Source organism: Panthera leo, chromosome E2, assembly GCF_018350215.1.
Source record: "Panthera leo isolate Ple1 chromosome E2, P.leo_Ple1_pat1.1, whole genome shotgun sequence".
In the NCBI taxonomy this organism is placed as follows: domain Eukaryota; kingdom Metazoa; phylum Chordata; class Mammalia; order Carnivora; family Felidae; genus Panthera; species Panthera leo.
The window spans coordinates 51,145,831-51,164,542 of NC_056693.1; the positions used below are offsets into that span (position 1 = coordinate 51,145,831).

The 18,712-nt window shown below is 40.8% G+C and overlaps 1 protein-coding gene across 1 annotated transcript in view; it reads right to left on the reverse strand.

The window, feature by feature from the left end:
- ADAMTS18 (ADAM metallopeptidase with thrombospondin type 1 motif 18) overlaps window positions 1-18,712 on the reverse strand; it is a 140,701-nt gene that overhangs the window by 60,094 nt on the left and 61,895 nt on the right. Inside the window, exons 4-10 of the mRNA XM_042917927.1 lie at window positions 17,071-17,353; window positions 14,509-14,702; window positions 14,163-14,246; window positions 12,094-12,253; window positions 10,617-10,722; window positions 8,096-8,233; window positions 5,919-6,072 (exon numbers count right to left, since the gene is read on the reverse strand). Of these exons, the coding sequence (XP_042773861.1) occupies window positions 5,919-6,072; window positions 8,096-8,233; window positions 10,617-10,722; window positions 12,094-12,253; window positions 14,163-14,246; window positions 14,509-14,702; window positions 17,071-17,353 (1,119 nt within the window). The remainder of the gene's footprint in view (window positions 1-5,918; window positions 6,073-8,095; window positions 8,234-10,616; window positions 10,723-12,093; window positions 12,254-14,162; window positions 14,247-14,508; window positions 14,703-17,070; window positions 17,354-18,712) is intronic.

The following is an 18,712-nucleotide window of genomic DNA, read 5'->3' on the forward strand; positions in this document are numbered from 1 at the left end:
TTCTTTTGTGGTGAAGTACATAAGTCAAACGTAATTATAGCCAACTACATGCTTTGACGACCTTGAGAACCCTCTGAGAAAGCTCCCCTTCAAAGTAAACAGAAATGGGAGTTTGCACTTTTTTCTTGCTCTTCCTTCTTTATTTTCCCCAGCATATTCAACTAACTTTTCCTTATCTATAATTCCCCAGACTTAAGTCATAATTTAAGGGAGAAAGAATTAACCACAGAGACGCCAAGATCTCATGCTGCCTGGATGTGATTTTTAAGGAGACTCTCAATACTATACTCTGTCCTGTCATCGTTGACCGTGTTGTCCCATTGTATTCTAAAGATTCCGAAAGATGCCCCTTCAAGCGAAACCTGATGTGCTAAAAATGTTAGTGGTCTTTGCGAATCAAATTTCATAACGCCCTTAACACATCTGAAACAGAATTCCCCGTCTTTCCCCCCAAACCTGAGTCATGTTCAGCCTCTTTCAGCTCATGACATGACCCCTCCGTACTTCTGACTGCGCAAGCCAAAAGCCCTAGAGTCCTCCTTGACTCCTCTTTTTCTCCCAGGTAAGTCAGCCACTCCTGCTTTCTTGAGGAGGGATGAGAAGGGGAGAGAGGCATAATCCTCCACTTTATGGAAATGGGAGTACTAAAGAAATGTTAGCTTTGATTGCCATTCCAATTTCAGTAAATGACTCCTGGGTATCTGCCAACATGGCGGGCACATGCTGGGCCCTACAGATACTGTCCATCCACTGAGGCAAGAGATATACCTCATCAGCTATAACATAGTATCACAAGTTTATGATGGTGACATAAAGGGCACAGATGGAGGCCGGGGGAAAGGAATGTTTCAGTCTCCTTGGGGAAAATAGGAGGTAACGCTTGTGCCGGAATCTTTGATAACAGTAGAAGATGATTAGGTATTTGCCACATGGGTGGCCGTGCAGCGTGCTAGGCGGGGAGGCATATACACAAAGACCTATAGACACGAAAGCAGAAACGGCTTGAAAAAAATACAAGGACATGAAGATAGCTGAACCCCAAGTCCGTGGGGGAAGTTAGTAAAATGTGAAACCTGATGTAGGAAATTTATTAGATTACAAAGCAGGTACAATTTACTGATTACACTTAGATTTAGACCCTTAGGGAGTTTCTCTTTCTTTTCCATTCTTTCATCCCAATGTCGAATTCTTTTTTTACACGATAATTTTTAAAATAAAATTGGAAAATTTTAAACATTTTCTACATTACATTAGAAGTCTAATGGATGTGTAACACGAAACATATTAGTTTTAGGTGTACAACATAATGATTCGATATTCGTACGTATTACAAAAAACCACTAATAAGTCCATCTGTCCCCATATATTTTTACAATTTTATTTTCTTGTGATGAGGAAAATTTTCTTTTCTTTTCGTGTGATGAGCAGACAAGATCTGCTCTCTGGTCAACTTTCATATATGCACTATAATATTCACTATACTCACCATGATGTACATGGAATCTCCAGGACTTACTCTCTACAACTTTGCACCTTTTGATGACCTTTGAGCATTATGAGGTCCGATTCTTGAAACCAGAAATGCATGCCCATCCTACTATATTTGACATGTCTCTTCTTTCAGAGGAAATGTTCTCTGAGGTGATGAGCCTAAAAATATTCACTAGAATTCATACCTTCCCTATCATTTCTATTCTGCTTCAAACCCACTCAGTACATCTGTAAATGAACATGAATGGACCTCCTGCTATGTGACAGTGACCGATGGCTGCTGAGATACAGGGTACAGGTTGCTCATTTCTAACTTAGTAAAATAAGCCACATTGGAAGCGCTGACCAGAGTCTCTTCCGGCGCCTGGAGCATTCTGGCAGACGGCACCTACTCCCTTGCTGTCAGTCAGCGGCTAATATGTGTTTAATAACCGGAGGGGAGTTCCCTCCAGTTGCTGTGGAGGTGACCCTCCCTTATGTCTGTCCAAATAACGTGGACCCACCAGCCCAATCTAACCAACTCATTTTCCTGAACACTTTGAAAGGGAACAGAGATCAAGCTTGACGTGAAGACACAGATGGCTGGCAGAAGATGAGACAGGTAAGAAAGACACCCAGCTCTAGGCTCAGACAAGGAAGCCGAGAAAACCCTGATTAGCTGTACCAACAGATGCACCCACACAACTACCAGGGAAGAACTATCCCTATCCTCACCTTACAGATGTGGACAGAAAGGCTGAGGGAGGTTAAGCCATTTGACCCGGGTTCTAGGACACGGTCGAATAAGGTTTTAAACTTTCAGATCCACCTAACTCCAAAAGCCAGATGGTTTGTGTGTGTGTGTGTGTGTGTGTGTGTGTGTGTGTGTGTGAAACTGACAACTGCCTAAGTCAGCAGTTCTCAACCCTGAGCAAGCATCAGAATCACAAAGAGCCCCTGTTCAGGCATAGGTTGCCAGGTCCTACCCCCACACTTTCTTATGCTTCAGGACTGGAATGAGACCTGAGCATTCGCACTTCTAACAAGTTCCAGGGGATGCTGATAATTGCATGCGGTTCCAAAGACACTTGAGAAATTTTTTGAGCGTGCGTGCTTCTAACTCATGCAAAACTGCCTTTCCGGCGGGGCGGGGGGGGGGTGCATAAAGATTTTTTAAAAAGGCAGTGAGAAGAATAGGTCTGAAAGGGAAAGCAATGACAGGACCTTGAAGACACCGAAAACAAAATGCCATTACTTCTGTGCTGCCAGATGTGGGTCTGAACTGTTCAGACCAGCAGGACAAATGGGAAATCTGCTTGTTTTGGAAGCCCCACCCACTTAGGGGAGGCAGGAAAGATCTGTGATTCTCAGAGGTAATGCCACGGTTCAACTTACAAGCAGGTATTTGCCCCCTAGGCTGTGGGGGGAAAACATTCAGCATTCTGGAACAGTCTTACCTCCTGGTCTTCCCAAATTGCTCCCGTAAGCAAATCTCTACCCCCTGGGCATTCCCATCTCTGTGACTTCCTCATTTAAAAAAAATATATATATTTTTAAATGTTTATTTTAAGAAAGAGAGAAACAGAGAGAGAGCAGGGGAGGGGCAGAGAAAGAGGGTGACAGAATTCCAAGCAGGTTCTGCACTGTCAGTGCAGAGCCTGACACAGGGCTCAAACCCACTAACCATGAGATCATGACCTGAGCCAAAATCCAGAGTCAGACACTTAACTCACTGAGCCCCTCCGCCTTCCTCATTCAATTCAGACTTTTAGTTTGCAGTTTCCATTTCCCTTTGCCCCGGTTCCCGAGGAAGACCATCCCACTGAGGTGCTGTCTCTCTGAAAACTATGGTACAGTTCCAGAAAAATATCTGTAAATGAAGAATGGCTATTTAAGCGCTGCACACTCTCTGACAGAGAACAGGCACCCCACAAATGTTTGCTGAATGTAGGATCTTGAAGGAATGGTAGTCATTTTTAAAACTTCCTTTATGTTTGCAAAGAAAATCAAACTCGTTACCAATTGCGCATTCGCTGCATAGTAAGCATTTAATAAACGTGTGATTAATGAATGGGGGTAAGCTCGCGAAACCTTTAAGAATGAAGTGAAAGGAGAGTCAGACAAACTTTGTCAACAGGATGAACATCTATCAACTCCTGCCAAACACATCAACTTAACAGGCAATTAGAGACCGTTATAAATTTATCTATTTATTCTTTAATGTTTATTTATATTTGAAAGAGAAAGAGAGAGCGGGAGAGAGAGAGACAGTGCATAAACAGGGGAGGGCCAGAGAGAGACGGAGACAGAATCCAAAGCAGGCTCCAGGCTCTGAGCTGTCAGCACAGAGCCCGATGTGAGGCTCCAACTCAGAAGAGTGAGATCATGACCTGAGCCAACGTCATGACCTCAGACGTTCAACTGACTGAGCCACCTAGGTGCCCCTGCAGTCGTAAATTTATTAATGCGCACAGGATACATCGGCATTTGGCAAAGTAAGCCCCATGGACCATGGAGGATACGCCAAAAATATTGTGGACAGTGGGTGGATAAACTTTTCTAACAATTACGCATTTAAAGAGCATTAGAAAAATAAGTAATCTCCTATCAAACCTGTGATTCAGTGGTTACTTTTTTAGGACTGGACTTAGAGATTTGGGTGTGAGATGATTTATTAGAAAAGCAACACATGCGTAATAATACAGAGATACACCACCACGAATAAAGGCGATTATTAATCACTGAATGTCGCTGTCAATGACTGAAGCTGAGGAAACACTGATATTAACTCGGGAGAAGGAAGCGTGACATTAGTGTGAATGCTGTGCCTTGTTTAAAAGTTTTGAGGGTTGGGGCACATGGAATACACATTCCCTGAGCTCCATGTTAAAAGAAAAAAAAAAAAAAAGGTAAGTCTCATTTCAAAAGGTCTTTGTGAAGACTGAGGAAAAATAAAAGAAGTCTCAAAGTAGAACGCCATATGTGGAGCAGAGGCTCCGGAGGCAATTGCTGGAAGGGATGGTGGCCACAGAAGAGGGAGAAGAAAAGAGGAGGGATGGAAAGGGCGGGGGATAGGAAGACGGCACGGAAAAGGAGCTATAAATCTTTGTCATTTCCCTATTTCCAGATACCTAGGATTTCCATGCTTCTGTTTGTTCTTTCTTTTTTTTTAAGAATTTTTTAAGTTTATTTATTCGTTTGGAGAGAGAGCAAGTATGGGGAAATAGATTCTACTTACATAAATAAGTTAGAAAAAAGCTTAGGGCAGAAAGCCGCCACCACAGGGCAAAAATGCCCGAGATTACCTAGCGAGATATTGTAATGGGATCACGAGTAACTTGTCATATCACCTGCAGGAAATTACTTTCCATCTGGTGCCAATGTACCTTGATCACAAACTCACTGGTCTCCCAGACCCTTTGCTTCTTACAAAAGCTAATGATTACTGTCTGATTGTTTTCTCGACATTTCACGTGTGTAAGATCTTGTTTTCTTCACATTCATGATGAAGGTAATATCTTGTGAGCTCAATAACTATGGACATGAAACCCCTGCTTGGGGCTCTTGTCTCCTCCCAGACATTAGCCTCTCTCGTATTCAATTCTGCACCTGCTCTCTTGCTGGACAAGAGAGAACTCCAGACTCATAGTCAGTGACAAGTAAGTGTGAGCATGGGAGGGGCAGAGAGAGAGGGAGAGAGAGAATCAGAAGCAGGCTCCGTGAGCTGTCAGCATGGAGCCCTATGTGGGGCTCGATGGCACGAATCATGAGATCATGACCTGAGCTGAAATCAAGAGGCTGCAGCTTAACCGACTGAGCCACTCAGGTGCCCCTCCATGCTTCTCTTTGGATACTAGGGGAAAAACCTTAAAACTGATTCTACTTTGTATTGATGTTGAGATTGTCAGTGCTAGAGTTCCTGAGCAAGTGTTCCAATGTGTCTCCCATTTCTACATCCTGGACTTTTGGTTTTCCCATCTATGTTTCTCGTCACGTGGAAGGGAAGACCTAACACGCGAAAAAGTTGGCTGCTAACAGTTTTCACATTCCATAGAGGCATATGTATCTATTTTCAGGTGGTGATGATTTTAAATGTATCACATTTAAGGGAAATGAACACAGCAATAAGAAACAGAATGATAAGAGGTAGGTAAACGTTATTGTACCCAGATTTACTACTTGTGATAAAACCCTCATCTGCACAGGAGTAATTTTCTTCCCACGATGCAGTCAGAAGGTATTTAAACCAGGCATGGTCTACAGGGGATAAGCCTGGACAATTCATCGACAGTAAAACTGCCACTTAATTATCATGCCAAGAAGCTGACATTTTAGAGATAACCCAGACTCTAACCCTTGGCCTTGCAAACCAAATGTTTATACTTCTGCTAGGGGCACAGACACATTGCAGAATCTTAACGTGAGGTTGAAATCACAAGCAAACATACCTTCACAAAACCAAGGCTACATAACTTGGCTTTTGCTCCAAATTGCCACTTGCACTGTGTGTCGGCATCATAAATCTGTCCTGGTAGTTTGTCTGGATATTTATACTGTCCTGTTTGCTTGGGCTCGTCCACCAGGCACCCAGCCTGAGGTGTGCTGCAGGAAAAAAAAAAATCCTTGTTAACTCCTGTGTTTACCTGTGATCTTTCCACAAAAAACAGTACACCTCTCAATGCATTCATGCAAAGAAACATAGAACATGGCTAAACATATAGGTCATACTTAAAGTTAAAATGTTTATTTTTTCCAGGGTGTGAGTCCTGTCCTGTCTAAGATGGAATTTACACAGCTATGGAAGGTTTCACCTGGTAAAGGAATTATAGCTGTCCAAGTGATTTGATTTGGCCTGCTAGATGGCAAAGATGCATATATTTGAAAACTCTCCCCAACAATCTCATTCAACAACATTCAACAAGTTTTTATTGGGTGCCTACTGTGTGGTGAACATTAGGTTAAACGCTAAAGGTACAGAATGAACTAGACAGAGACAGTGTCTATCTTCACGGAGTTGAACGTCGGGCTGTGTTTTTTTTTTATATATATATATCAATAATGGGGCAGTGGTCAAGATGTACTTTACCTCAAATAATCTTTACGAGGTTTTTGTAAGCATCGAGAGAAAGAATTGGGGCACTAAGCAGAACAATTCCCCCAAGTGTGCTCAACTGGGATGTGTTAAAAAAAAAAAAAATCAACGTTGATGGCATGGATATTGTTAAAAAAAAACCACCTTCCAGCCACTCAACTTAAGTGGTTAAACTACGATATCAGTTAAACTATGATATCAAACAGCATGGCGGTTCAGTATGACCTTGGAGGCGGACAGATGGGAATCCAAGTCAACCATGAGACCAAAGCACAACTGTGACATACGCCATTACTGACAATGTGCTTAACCCGGCAGAGTAAGCATTTCGAGTCAGCTGTTATCATCATCACCAACATTTAACGATATCATATGAATGACAGAAATTCAATCTGTATTAAGTTGGCCTTGATTAATATTCATTGATTCCACTCTCCCATGAGAGAAAAGATGATGTGAAGCCCCAAATTATAAACTTAAAACTAATAAGAAAATCTTCCATTTGATAAAACTTATCATTGGCAAAAGGCCTGTCAAATTTTTCCTGTTCTTTAGGACGTCGTTTGGCTAGACATCTTTACATTTAATCAGCTTTGCCTGTTGTGTATCACAAATTCCATAAACACTGGCAAATAGTGTGTAATAGTATAGGTTTAAAAAAAGAGTATCAGTATTATCAATTCCCAAAGAAACCTTGTTCGTTTCCCTAACATTTGGTCAAAGGGAAATGGGATTAGAACCTGAGTGTTCTTGTGAGTCAACATAGCATGATGAGATATGTAACAACAACTAGAAGGCTATCCTAATGACAAAGGTCAAATATACATTATTGCTGAACAAAATTAAAGGAAACTTCGAAGAGTTCCACCTTTGGGTCATGTAATATGAATCACATAGTGCTACCTTCCTAACTCCCATTTTACTAATGCCATGTAGGAATTTTGAATTATCAAAGAGATTTTATATGACTATCACCTCCTTTGGATGGCTTTTGGACATACAGCTAGCTCATGGCCATTTCAAGCAAAATAGCTAAGCAAGCCAATATTCCACTCATTGTAAAACATGCACACTGCTTTAACACGTGTAATACTATTATGATCAAGCTGATCACATTAAAATAATTAGTCACAGTAAAATGTGTATCTAGCAACCTCTGGAGGTCATAAAGGGGAGATAGTTATAAGCATAGATCTTGGAATCAGAGCAGACCTCGGTGTGGGTTTTACGTCCACACCCTACCAGCTATAGGATGTTAAACAACACAATTAGCCTCTCTAGGACTCCATTTCCTTAATTGGAGAATGGGGATCCTAACAGGATTGCTATGAGGACAGAATAAGACAACATGTGCAGAGCACTTAGCACAGTATTAGACCTTCAATGTATTTTTTCAACAGCAATAATGATGACCATATCACCACCACCACCACCATCATCATCATCTCGAGTATTTATTTTAAACACCTGTTGAGCGCTGTTTTCTGTCACCACTCCAACCCGGGGAAGACCCCTGGCTTTACTTTGTCGTACCTAAGGAATTTCTTGAGATACTGCCGGCTGCACGAAGACCAGGAAAACACCCCATTGTTTCCTGTCAGTGTGGGGGACATGATATTGCCTTCAGCCTTCCTACAGGGATTGCCTTCCCCATCGTGAATCATGCCGAAGCTGAAACAAATGGAGGAAACAAAAACAAAAAGCTTTCTGTGACCCATTTTCCAAATTATAATCAAAGGAAGAAGACGCATTGACATCCAATGAACCCAAGTGAGAGAATTATCTTTCTTCTGCAAGAAAAAACCAAAATGAGTTACTATGCATAATTGACCTTTGAGCAACAGAGGGGTTAAGGGCACTGACCCTCCCCACCTCAACTGAAAATTCCAGTGTAACTTCCACCTGCCCCCAAACTTACCTACCAAGAGCGTACCGCTGACTGGAAGCCTTATCAATAACTTAAGGCCAATTAACACGTATGGGAGACATATTATATACTGTAGTCTTACAATCAAGTAAGAGAAAAGAAAATGCTACTAAAAAAAGTCATAAGGAAAATATATTTACAGTACTGTACTGTATTTATTGACAAGAGTCCACATCTAAGTAGACCTGTACGCGGTTCAAACCAATGTTAACTGCAGTGCTGTAAAGTTCATGTAGCAAAGTCTAAAGAATGCTAAGGGCTTTGTTCTATTGTGCCTTGGACAAAACCAAAGAACGGTATGTCTGCTTTAGTGTAAGGACGAGAAACTTTTGGTCAAGATGTCGAAGCTACACTAAAATGATGGGAGAATCTAATTCTTTTATTTCCAACACCAAATTGTTTTCTTGCCACCAATTGTGAAACTGGGGTAAGGAAGTTCAGGGTCAGGAGGAGATAGGAGCAGAAACAAATTCAGACCTATGTTTGACATTCCTATTTATTTCCTGCTCTGTACAAAGAGGCCTTGTGCCTACCAGGCATTTTTGCACCTCTGTTCACAGTAAAATGGGTTCATTCATATCTTGCGAAGAATGTGGTTGCACACATACATAAAATGTTGGGAAGCCATTGGGTAATGGGAACGGTCAGGATTCAAATTTTCAAGATAATATGCTCAGAGGAGACACTAGCACCAAAATATTTGAATATAAAGTATAGCCGTGAAGTAGGTAATTTTTGCTTTAATTAAAAAAGATTTGGGGGGGGGGGCACCTGGGTGGCTCAGTCGGTTGAGCATCAGCTTCGGCTCAGGTCCTGATCTCACAGTCCGTAAGTTCGAGCCCCGCATCAGGCTCTGTGCTGACAGTTCGGAGCCTGGAGCCTGCTTCAGATTCTGTATCTCCCTCTCTCTGACCCTCCCTTGTTCATGCTCTCTCTCTGTCTCAAAAATAAACATTTAAAAAAAATTTTTTAACATTTATTATTTTGAGAGAGAGACCGAGCGTAAGTGGAGAAGGGGAAGAGAGAGAAGGAGAACCAGAATTCCAAGCAGGCTCCAGGCTATCAGTACAGAGCCTGACACGGGGCTGTAACTCACAGACCGAGAGATCATGACCTGAGCCAAAATCAGATGCTTAACCAACTAAGCTACCTAGGTGCCCCTGCTTTTATTTTTAAGTCAGAAATTAATCAATGCTCTGAAAATGAGCATTCAATATAAATGGTGAGTATGAGACACACACGCAAACACTCCTAAACTCAAACTCCAAAGAGCATGCCCTTTGAAATAGTCATCTTGTAAAGCAGTGTGCTTATTCCAATGTGGATGCTACTGTTCAAGCAACGTTTGAAAATTCTCTGTAGAACTGCACTGGCACCAGATGCCTTGTAAATTCAGCTCACGACTCTTAGGTTTCTCATTTTGAACTCTAGTCTCACGAAAGAAAGATTTACTAACACCAACGAAAAGAATATTAAGTACATGCAGTGACACCGACTACAAGAATATCTGGTGTGTGCATCACAAGTCTTTGAACAATTAACATGCTGTTACAGTCTGGAAATGTATGTATCTCCATGATTATTTCCTTGGCGTAATGAACTAAAGGTATCTTCACTGCAGAAAAACATGGAAGAAATTCCTAAAAGACCAGAGGAGCCGTTAGAGGACTAGTCCATTTATGCCCACAACGTAATTCTGTGCAGCCACGAAATGTTGTTTGAAAAGAGCCACGTCAACAATGACTGGCCTTTATTGAGCTCTCCTTATGGCCCGGTACAATTCTTTTTGTATTTTTGTATTTTTTTAATGTTTGTTTATTTTTGAGAGAGAGAGACAGAGAGCTCAAGCAGGGGAGGGACAAAGAGAAAGACACAAAATCTGAAGCAGGCTCCAGGCTGTGAGCTGTCAGCACAGAGCCTGATGTGGGGCTCAAAGCCACGAACCACAAGATCATGACCTGAGCTGAAATCAGACCTTTAACTGACTGATCCACCCGGGGGCCCGTGGTCCAGTACTAGCCTAAGCTGTACCCTAGATTTATCCTACCTATTCTACCATTCTAGAGGAATGCCAATGAATTGCCCAACCAGTCCTCATATAAAGTGGTGAATCAAGGGGTCACTTACTTGTGCCCTGACTCATGAGCAATGGTGAAGGCCAGGCCAAGCCCTGTGTCCTCATTGATGGTACAACTTCGGTACTTACTGCACATTCCACTGATGGGGGCAAACCCTAAAGAGAGAACATTTTCAAATGTTAGTCCAAAGGGACCATATACAGACACCCGATCATGTCGTATGGCTTCGAAGTGTTCTACACAGTTTTAGTTTAATTGATTAATGTAATTAATTTCAGTTTAAGTGATTAATGTACTTAAATTTTTTTGCAGGAAACTAACTAGAGGCATACGGCTCTCTGTCCTGCCCAGATAGATAAATTCAGTATTCAATATTTTCCTTCCTCTTAAAAGATATTGTCATCAACGGATCCTCCTCATAACCCTGTGAGGTATGAATATTATCATTTCTATTTCATATATAGAATAGTAAGCTACTGAACATTTACATGCCTTATCTAAGTTTGTTATTTGGGCCAGAGCAACCATTAAAATCATAGCTAACCCAATACAAAACATCCACTTAACAGTGGCATTAGCATCAAAGCTCAAGGTATATTTTCTAGGACAACATACGTCCTGGTCTTTTTCTGAAGCAGGTAGCACAAAAAGGCCTGAACAATGTCAACGGATTAAGTGCATTATTCTCCTGTTCTCTATAATGTGAAAAATGCTTCTGTTTTCAAAAACGACTTCCTGCCAACAACAGCTAAAAAATCATTCCAGCCAGGGCTTGATTCTATCTGGAACCACACTGTGGTGTTAAATGTCTTTCTTCCCAGTTCTGGGTCCTCATAAGCAGTAGAACAGGCTCATGGCTATGTACCCAGGATAGGCTATGTACCCAGTTAGTGTTACGTGCACACTTGTGGGTCAACTGCACCCACCTTGCTGCTATGAGGTCCGTGAGATGATGCGAGAAACCCAGCCTATCATCACCATCACCACCATCACAATGATCTAGATGATCATCGATCCATTAAAAATAACTGGGGAGTTCCCACTGTATGCAATGGAATATACTAGAAAATACAGGAGAGATGTAGAAGATATAGTCCTTACTCAGTGTCTAGTGCAAATATAGAAAAGATGTGTCCCTTCCTAAAGGATGTGTAACTTTCTAAAGGATGGACTGCTAACTAGGGGCAGAGCTATGTACCATGAAGAACAGTCAAATTCTCTTCAGATACCCAGTTCTGCAGTCACGATGCTTAGAGAATAAACCACAACTAGGCTAGTTAAACCATTTATCTCAATGGCCATCAACAGAGTTAATAAAGAAAAATACAAAACAAATAAAGGAAACGAGCTCACCATTCTACCCTGACTTCGGTTGAATAGAACAACATTCACCAGATGGTACAGTAAACATAGTCCGCCATTTAAATATTAAGTCTCCTTATTAAGGGTCCTAAGGGCTACCCAGCCAGTAGAAAGTTTCCTTACTGTTTTCGCAGGTGTGAGTGAAGCATCCATTCATACCATACCTAGAGTGTCACATGGTTCATTCTTCCAGGAACAAATGTCAAATCCCGTGAGGAGGATGGCATGGTCATGCCTCTTGCCATTCTTTCCAGTGAGGGCGGACTGCCATTGACAGAAACTATTCAGAGACTGGTCTGCATGATGGTTGATCAATAATCCTCCCTATGGGAAACCCACACAAATCAGAGCATGAATGTGTCTCAGAGGCAAGAACGTTGAATCATTCCATTTGTACAGGCAAACACAGAAACATCATGCTTCTGGGGAGAAAGGTCAGTAGAGGAAAATACTTGAGCCAAGGTTGGAGACAGAAGTTAAAAAAAAAAACAACCCTAAAGCTATTCAGGTAAATGCTCACAACATTTCAAGCCACTACAGAGTTTTAGTAGTATACTTTATGACCAATTCTCTATCTACAAAAAAATCAAATAACCTGACATCAGTTAGGAATCTCTATGTTCATTTCATGCTAATATCACCTTTACACAACTATTACAGCTTTTTATAACAGTTAGATTATATATATGTTATATATATAGTTAGATTATTATATATATTTTATATAAGTTAGATTATAACTTATAACCTAATTATAAGTTAATGGTGATAAAGTTCAACGCTCTCTTCAATAGAGCATGAGGAAGGTAGTGATCACAGCTTATTCACGTCTACGTCAGAATTTCCAGCGAAGGGCTTGGCACATCATAGATTAAAATCAATCCATCCATCAGTCAATAAAACAAAAGCTCACTGAACGGATGTAGAAACAAACAGTTATAAGATTCTGAGGGGGTAAGACAGGACCTAGCCTTAACATAATTATTTACCAAAATCTGTCCTTACAACTATTGACTTGGGTCAAGTGGAGGGTTTTTAGACTAGGTCTTTAATTATCTGTGAATTAGGATGCCTCTGACTTCAATGTCCTTGGGCGAAGTATAAGTGGTAGGTTAAAGACACGAGTGTCTCTCAACAACACACACCCTCCTTTCTACCTTTCTAAAATTCCAAGAGCAATGTGACAGGTTGTTAACCTCTGCAGCTCTACACACCTGGACCATTAGATTAATTTTCGTCTTGTCTCCGACTCCTTGCTTTGTACATTAATTACTGGGGTTACACATGAAGAGGAGAAGCCACAGGGGACTTAAAAAATGGTTTGAGTGGTAATCCCCATCTCAGAAAAATACAGTTTCAGCATCAAAACACTACAAAGCAGTGGGAGCCATGCAATTAACACGTTATTATATGGTCTGGTTTTATAATTTACCCCATACCTGTGTCCTGCACCTCAAGGTAATCAATTCAAGGGCAGCTAAATATTCCTTATTTATTCTCTGTGGTACCTGAGATGGTGCTGGGGAGACAGTAGGTTTACTGTAAGAATTTTCTGGTGACTTATTCTCAGTGTATTTTCTTTTTTTTTTTTTTTTAATTTTTTTTTTTAACGTTTTATTTATTTTTGAGACAGAGAGAGACAGAGCATGAACGGGGAAGGGGCAGAGAAAGAGGGAGACACAGAATCGGAAGCAGGCTCCAGGCTCTGAGCCACCAGCCCAGAGCCCGACCCGGGGCTCAAACTCACGGAATGCGAGATCGTGACCTGAGCTGAAGTCGGACGTTTAACCGACTGAGCCACCCAGGCGCCCCTCTCAGTGTATTTTCAAAATATGCTCTGACCTCAACCTGCAATTACCTAGCATGTCCAAGATCCAAAATCCAACTAACCCTTAAAGCTATTATCAAATGCACCTTCCCTGTGAAGCCTACATAATATTTGTATTTTTATATATAATTTAATATTGATATTACACAAGCATATTCAATCATACGTATGTGTCATTGTATACATACATATATACCATATATATTTACAGATAAGTAATTATTTGGTGATGTTCTAGTTAAGTACACAACCCTGTTTGATTGTACTTTCTTTGAGGGCAGGGTCAGCATATTTTCCAACTTGAATTTCTAGTGACGAGTTCGTGGATCAGCACATAGTAGGTATTCAATAAGTATATCCTGAATGGCAGAATGAATTAAGAAATAAGTGAAGTTTGGCACGTACAGGTTCTTGTTCCAGAAGAATGAGGCTCACCACAACAATGTTTATATCACTTCCAATGGTCCCATCTTTAAATAGGCTAGAAACCTGTTGGAACAATTGAAATCAAACAAAAATAAACAAAATCTGAAAATTTCCCAAACTCTGTATCAATCAGACATGTTCGTAAGTATAGAGGCTTCAGTTTTACCAAATATATATACACATGAAGCCAATTTCCTCAAAACTCATTTTTTTTTTCAATATAATAATGTAGCTATATCTGCTATTCAATCACACAAGGACATTCTATGATTTTTAGCCTGATTTGGAGAACCAGAATGGCTGGAGTCCTGACAAACTCCCTTACCATGTTCATGACTGTGAGAATGTACGTGGTGACATTTGCCTTGCCATGTTTTTCCACCATTTTCTTGTCTGCTACTACAAGGGTTTCCACATTTAGACCCTTTTGTGACTTTCCAGCTGATCTTCTGGGTCGCCCTGTACTCCCGTATTCATCAAACCTGAGATAGGTGTCCTCCGTGGGAGGCTTAGGGGCATCTACAATGAACAGAAGAGCATTTGGAAGGGATTATCAGTAGAGAACATCTGCATGAGATAGACAGAAATCTCAACAAGGGGAGGAGAGAGTCTAGGTAACCAACACTTGACTGATCTGATAAATAATGTCTTTGGTGCTTGTCCCGGGGCTTTGCCCTTAGTTTGTGAAGAAAGGTTCATTCAGTAGAAGTTGGTGGATGGATGGACTCAATAAGTCAAAAATACTCAATGAGTTAAAAAAAAATACACAACCAATCTACAAATCTAGTTGGTACAGATCAAGAAAAATCAATTTTATCAAAAGAGTCTTTAAAAACAGATAATGCTCATTTTATTTTACTAATAAAACACTGCAGAAGTAGACATTATCCTTTGCATCTGAATTCCTAACACCTCATATACTTTCTAAATAAAATTTAGAAATATATGTCCAATAGGACATTATCCGTGTCTAATACCCCTGTCTCATCAATACAAACTTTAAGGAGTCAATAAGGACTCCTTGACCTAATATTGAGTTACTTATTGGGGAAATAGCATAGTCTGAGGTGAAATTTAAAATGATATCAACTAGTTTGTAACAGGTAAAGTGCAGGTACCACCTTTATGGTGGCCATGGCCTTTGAGAAGAGACCTGGAAGTCTCAGGATGTGGGGCAGACATGATCCCTTTAGTTAATGGAGAGTGACAAGTCCAAGGGTTGCTGGGAGGGAACAGGGCATTTAAAAATGTAATACTAACATGGAGTTACTTTCATACTTTAACAAGTGGTACCGTCATTATAATGGTCATAATAGCTCTCCACGGAATGAAAAGATCAAATTATTTAGAATTAGATATAAAACCTCAGGTCAGGCACTTTGATAAGTGACCCTGAGTCTCAGTTTCCTCATCAATGAAAAGAACATAATATTCATAATACCAGTCCTAAGCCTGCTCTAAAAATTAGCTTTGATATCTATCAAACACGTATCAGTGTCACTATGAATATCACCACTATTAGGAATACCACTATTATTTCAAATCCATGCCAAATAGGTGTTCCCTAAAGAGGATATTTCTGTTAATACCCCAAACCCCAAAGACCAACTAAAATGGTAGAGACACGATATTTCACTGTTGCTCCCCATCAAGAGCTCAGGGTTAGTAGTTCCTCTTCTCCTTGGGTGGAACCATCCAACTTCTATCCAACTTCTCTATCCAACTCAGTACTCCTCTGCGACTCGTGGCTACTGAGCCTTGGAAATGTGTCTGACGCCACTGGAGAAACTGAACTTTTAATCTGAATTTGAATTAATTTCAATTTAAATTAAGAAAGCAACACTCGATTCAGTTCTGGAGAAACAAGTATGTTTGGAACTACTTGAATATGTAACTCTACTTTTCCAACCTTAAATGTTATGAAATCCAAATACAGATTAAGTACGTCTGAGGAAAACTTATTGTCTAAATTGAAATTGTGCTCTAAGGGTTAAATACTAGATTCCCAAAACATCATGTAAATTACCAGATAATAACTTGATATTGATTACATGTTGAGATATTTTGTAATATATCGGGTTAAATAAGATACAATATTAAAATTCATCCATCAATCTTCAATTTTTTTTTTTAAAACATGGCATTAGGACATTTAAAACTACTTTTGGGGCTGACATTGTATTTCTATTAGACACCGCTTGTCTACAAAATGCAAAAGGTTGTGCCCAGGTCATAAACCATGCCCAAGGGTCGCTGTATCTCACTGTCACATCTACTGAGGTGCCAATGTTCTCATATCTCACGAAGCTATGTTTCAAGACCTCAAAAAGAACAAACACCCAACAACATCATCACTGGAAGACTGGCTACTTTTCTCATGAGCATAGAAACTAAGATGATATGGGAACCCATAACTAAAAAGTAGGAGATGCTAAACAAAAACAAACAAAAACTTATCAAAATCTTTCCTAGTGGGGCACCTGGGTGGCTCAGTCAATTGAACATCCAACTCTTGATTTCGGCTCAGGTCATGATCTCACGGCTCATGGGTTCAAGCCCTGCATCAGGCTCCTCACTGGCAGTGCAGAACCTGCTTGGGATTCTCTCTCTCTGTTCTCCATCTGTCCCTCCCTCACTTATACTCTCTCTCTCTCAAACTCAACTTAAAAAAACAAAAATCTTTCCTAGTTTAATCTAGAAGAATTAAGAAATGATCACCCAGCTTTTGCCTGACACAGATGAATATTGGTCCATCTCTAAGACTAATTTCAGGGGATGCTTAGGGTAGCCCCATTTTAACCTGCAAAATCAACATACCCAATGGCACTCAAGAAAGATTATGGAGGGCCCACATAAGAACAGAGTAAGAAAAAGTTTCCTTACATACATTTCTTGCGTCGTCCACAAAAATGCTGCTTTTGCAACCTTGGGTGGTGATGCTCTCTTTCTTGACTCCGAGATGTGTGGGGCATGTGAGTTGGGGGGTGACCAGGATGATGCCCGCTGGAGCCTAGGTAGCCATGGCAACGCTGGATCTTCTCCTCAGCCGTCCTTTTGTACAGTACGTGAGGATGATGCCCTGCAGGTGCACTGTAGTTATGTTCCTGGGCCAGCAGCTGAGGTAACGGGGAGATGAGGAATTCATTTTTTCGGGTCCTTATTAGACCTGACTAAAAACCAAACACACAGAAAACATTAATGATTCCATGCATCTCTTTTTTTACATGGTGATTTTCAGTAACTTTATTGGCTACTTTCTGTGTGTGGGCACTGTACTAAGCAACTGACATGACTTATCTATTTTATATGTACCATTAGCAATTACAATGTTATTACCCCCATTTTAGAGAGGACGAAGCCGAGGCTAAGGCACTTAAGTAGGAAAGCCAGCACTGGCCTTATAGGGACAGAAAAATAATTTTCCTGTTACTTTTCTAGGTTCGTGGGTCAGACCCCATTGATGAGAGAGCATAAGGCAATCTGAGGGCAAAGCAAACGCTAACAATCCCCTCTCCCCCGACCCTAGGTGGGATATGTGTGATATTCCTCGGACACTCCCAGCTGTCCAAGAATAAAGGAAAGGAAAGAAAACAAATGGTTAAATGATACAGATCACAGTCATGAAGGACATGAGTCTCCATGTGTTTACAAATATCTTAGTAAATTATGAGAAAAAGGCAACCTTATCAGTAGCCTAATCTCCAGAAACCTATAGACTCAGTTTCCTGGAGCCCTAACATCACCCTCCCCTCCATAGTGATCTGGGGAACAAAGGCAAGAAGGAAATGGCAGGTAAATACTCAACATGTCTCCGGAGGCAAGGGAAACAAAAGCAAAAATGAACTATTGGGACCTTACCAAATAAAAAGCTTCTGCACAGCGAAGGAAACAATCAGCAAAACTAAAGGCAACCCGACAGAATGGGAGAAGATATTTGCAAACGACATATCAGATAAAAGGTTAGTATCCAAAATCTATAAAGAACTTATCAAACTCAACACACAAAAAACAAATAATCCAGTGAAGAAATGGGCCAAAGACATGAAGAGCCACTTCTCCAAGGAAGATATCCCGATGGCCAACCGACACATGAAAAAATGCTCAACATCACTCATCATCAGGGAAATACAAATCAAAACCACCCATATACCACCTCACACCTGTCAGAATGGTTCACATTAACAACTCAGGCAACAACAGATGTTGGCGAGGATGCGGAGAGAGAGGATCTCTTTTGCATTGTTGGTGGCAATGCAAGCTGGTGCAGCCACTCTGGAAAACAGTATGGAGGTGCCTCAAAAAACTAAAAACAGAACTACCCTATGACCCAGCAATTGCACTAGTAGGCATTTATCCAAGGGATACAGGTGTGCTGTTTCGAAGGGACACTTGCACCCCCATGTTTATAGCAGCACTATCAACAATAGCCAAAGTATGGGAAGAGCCCAAATGGCAATCGACAGATGAATGGATAAAGAAGATGTGGTATATATGTATAATGGAGTATTACTCAGCAATCAAAAAGAATG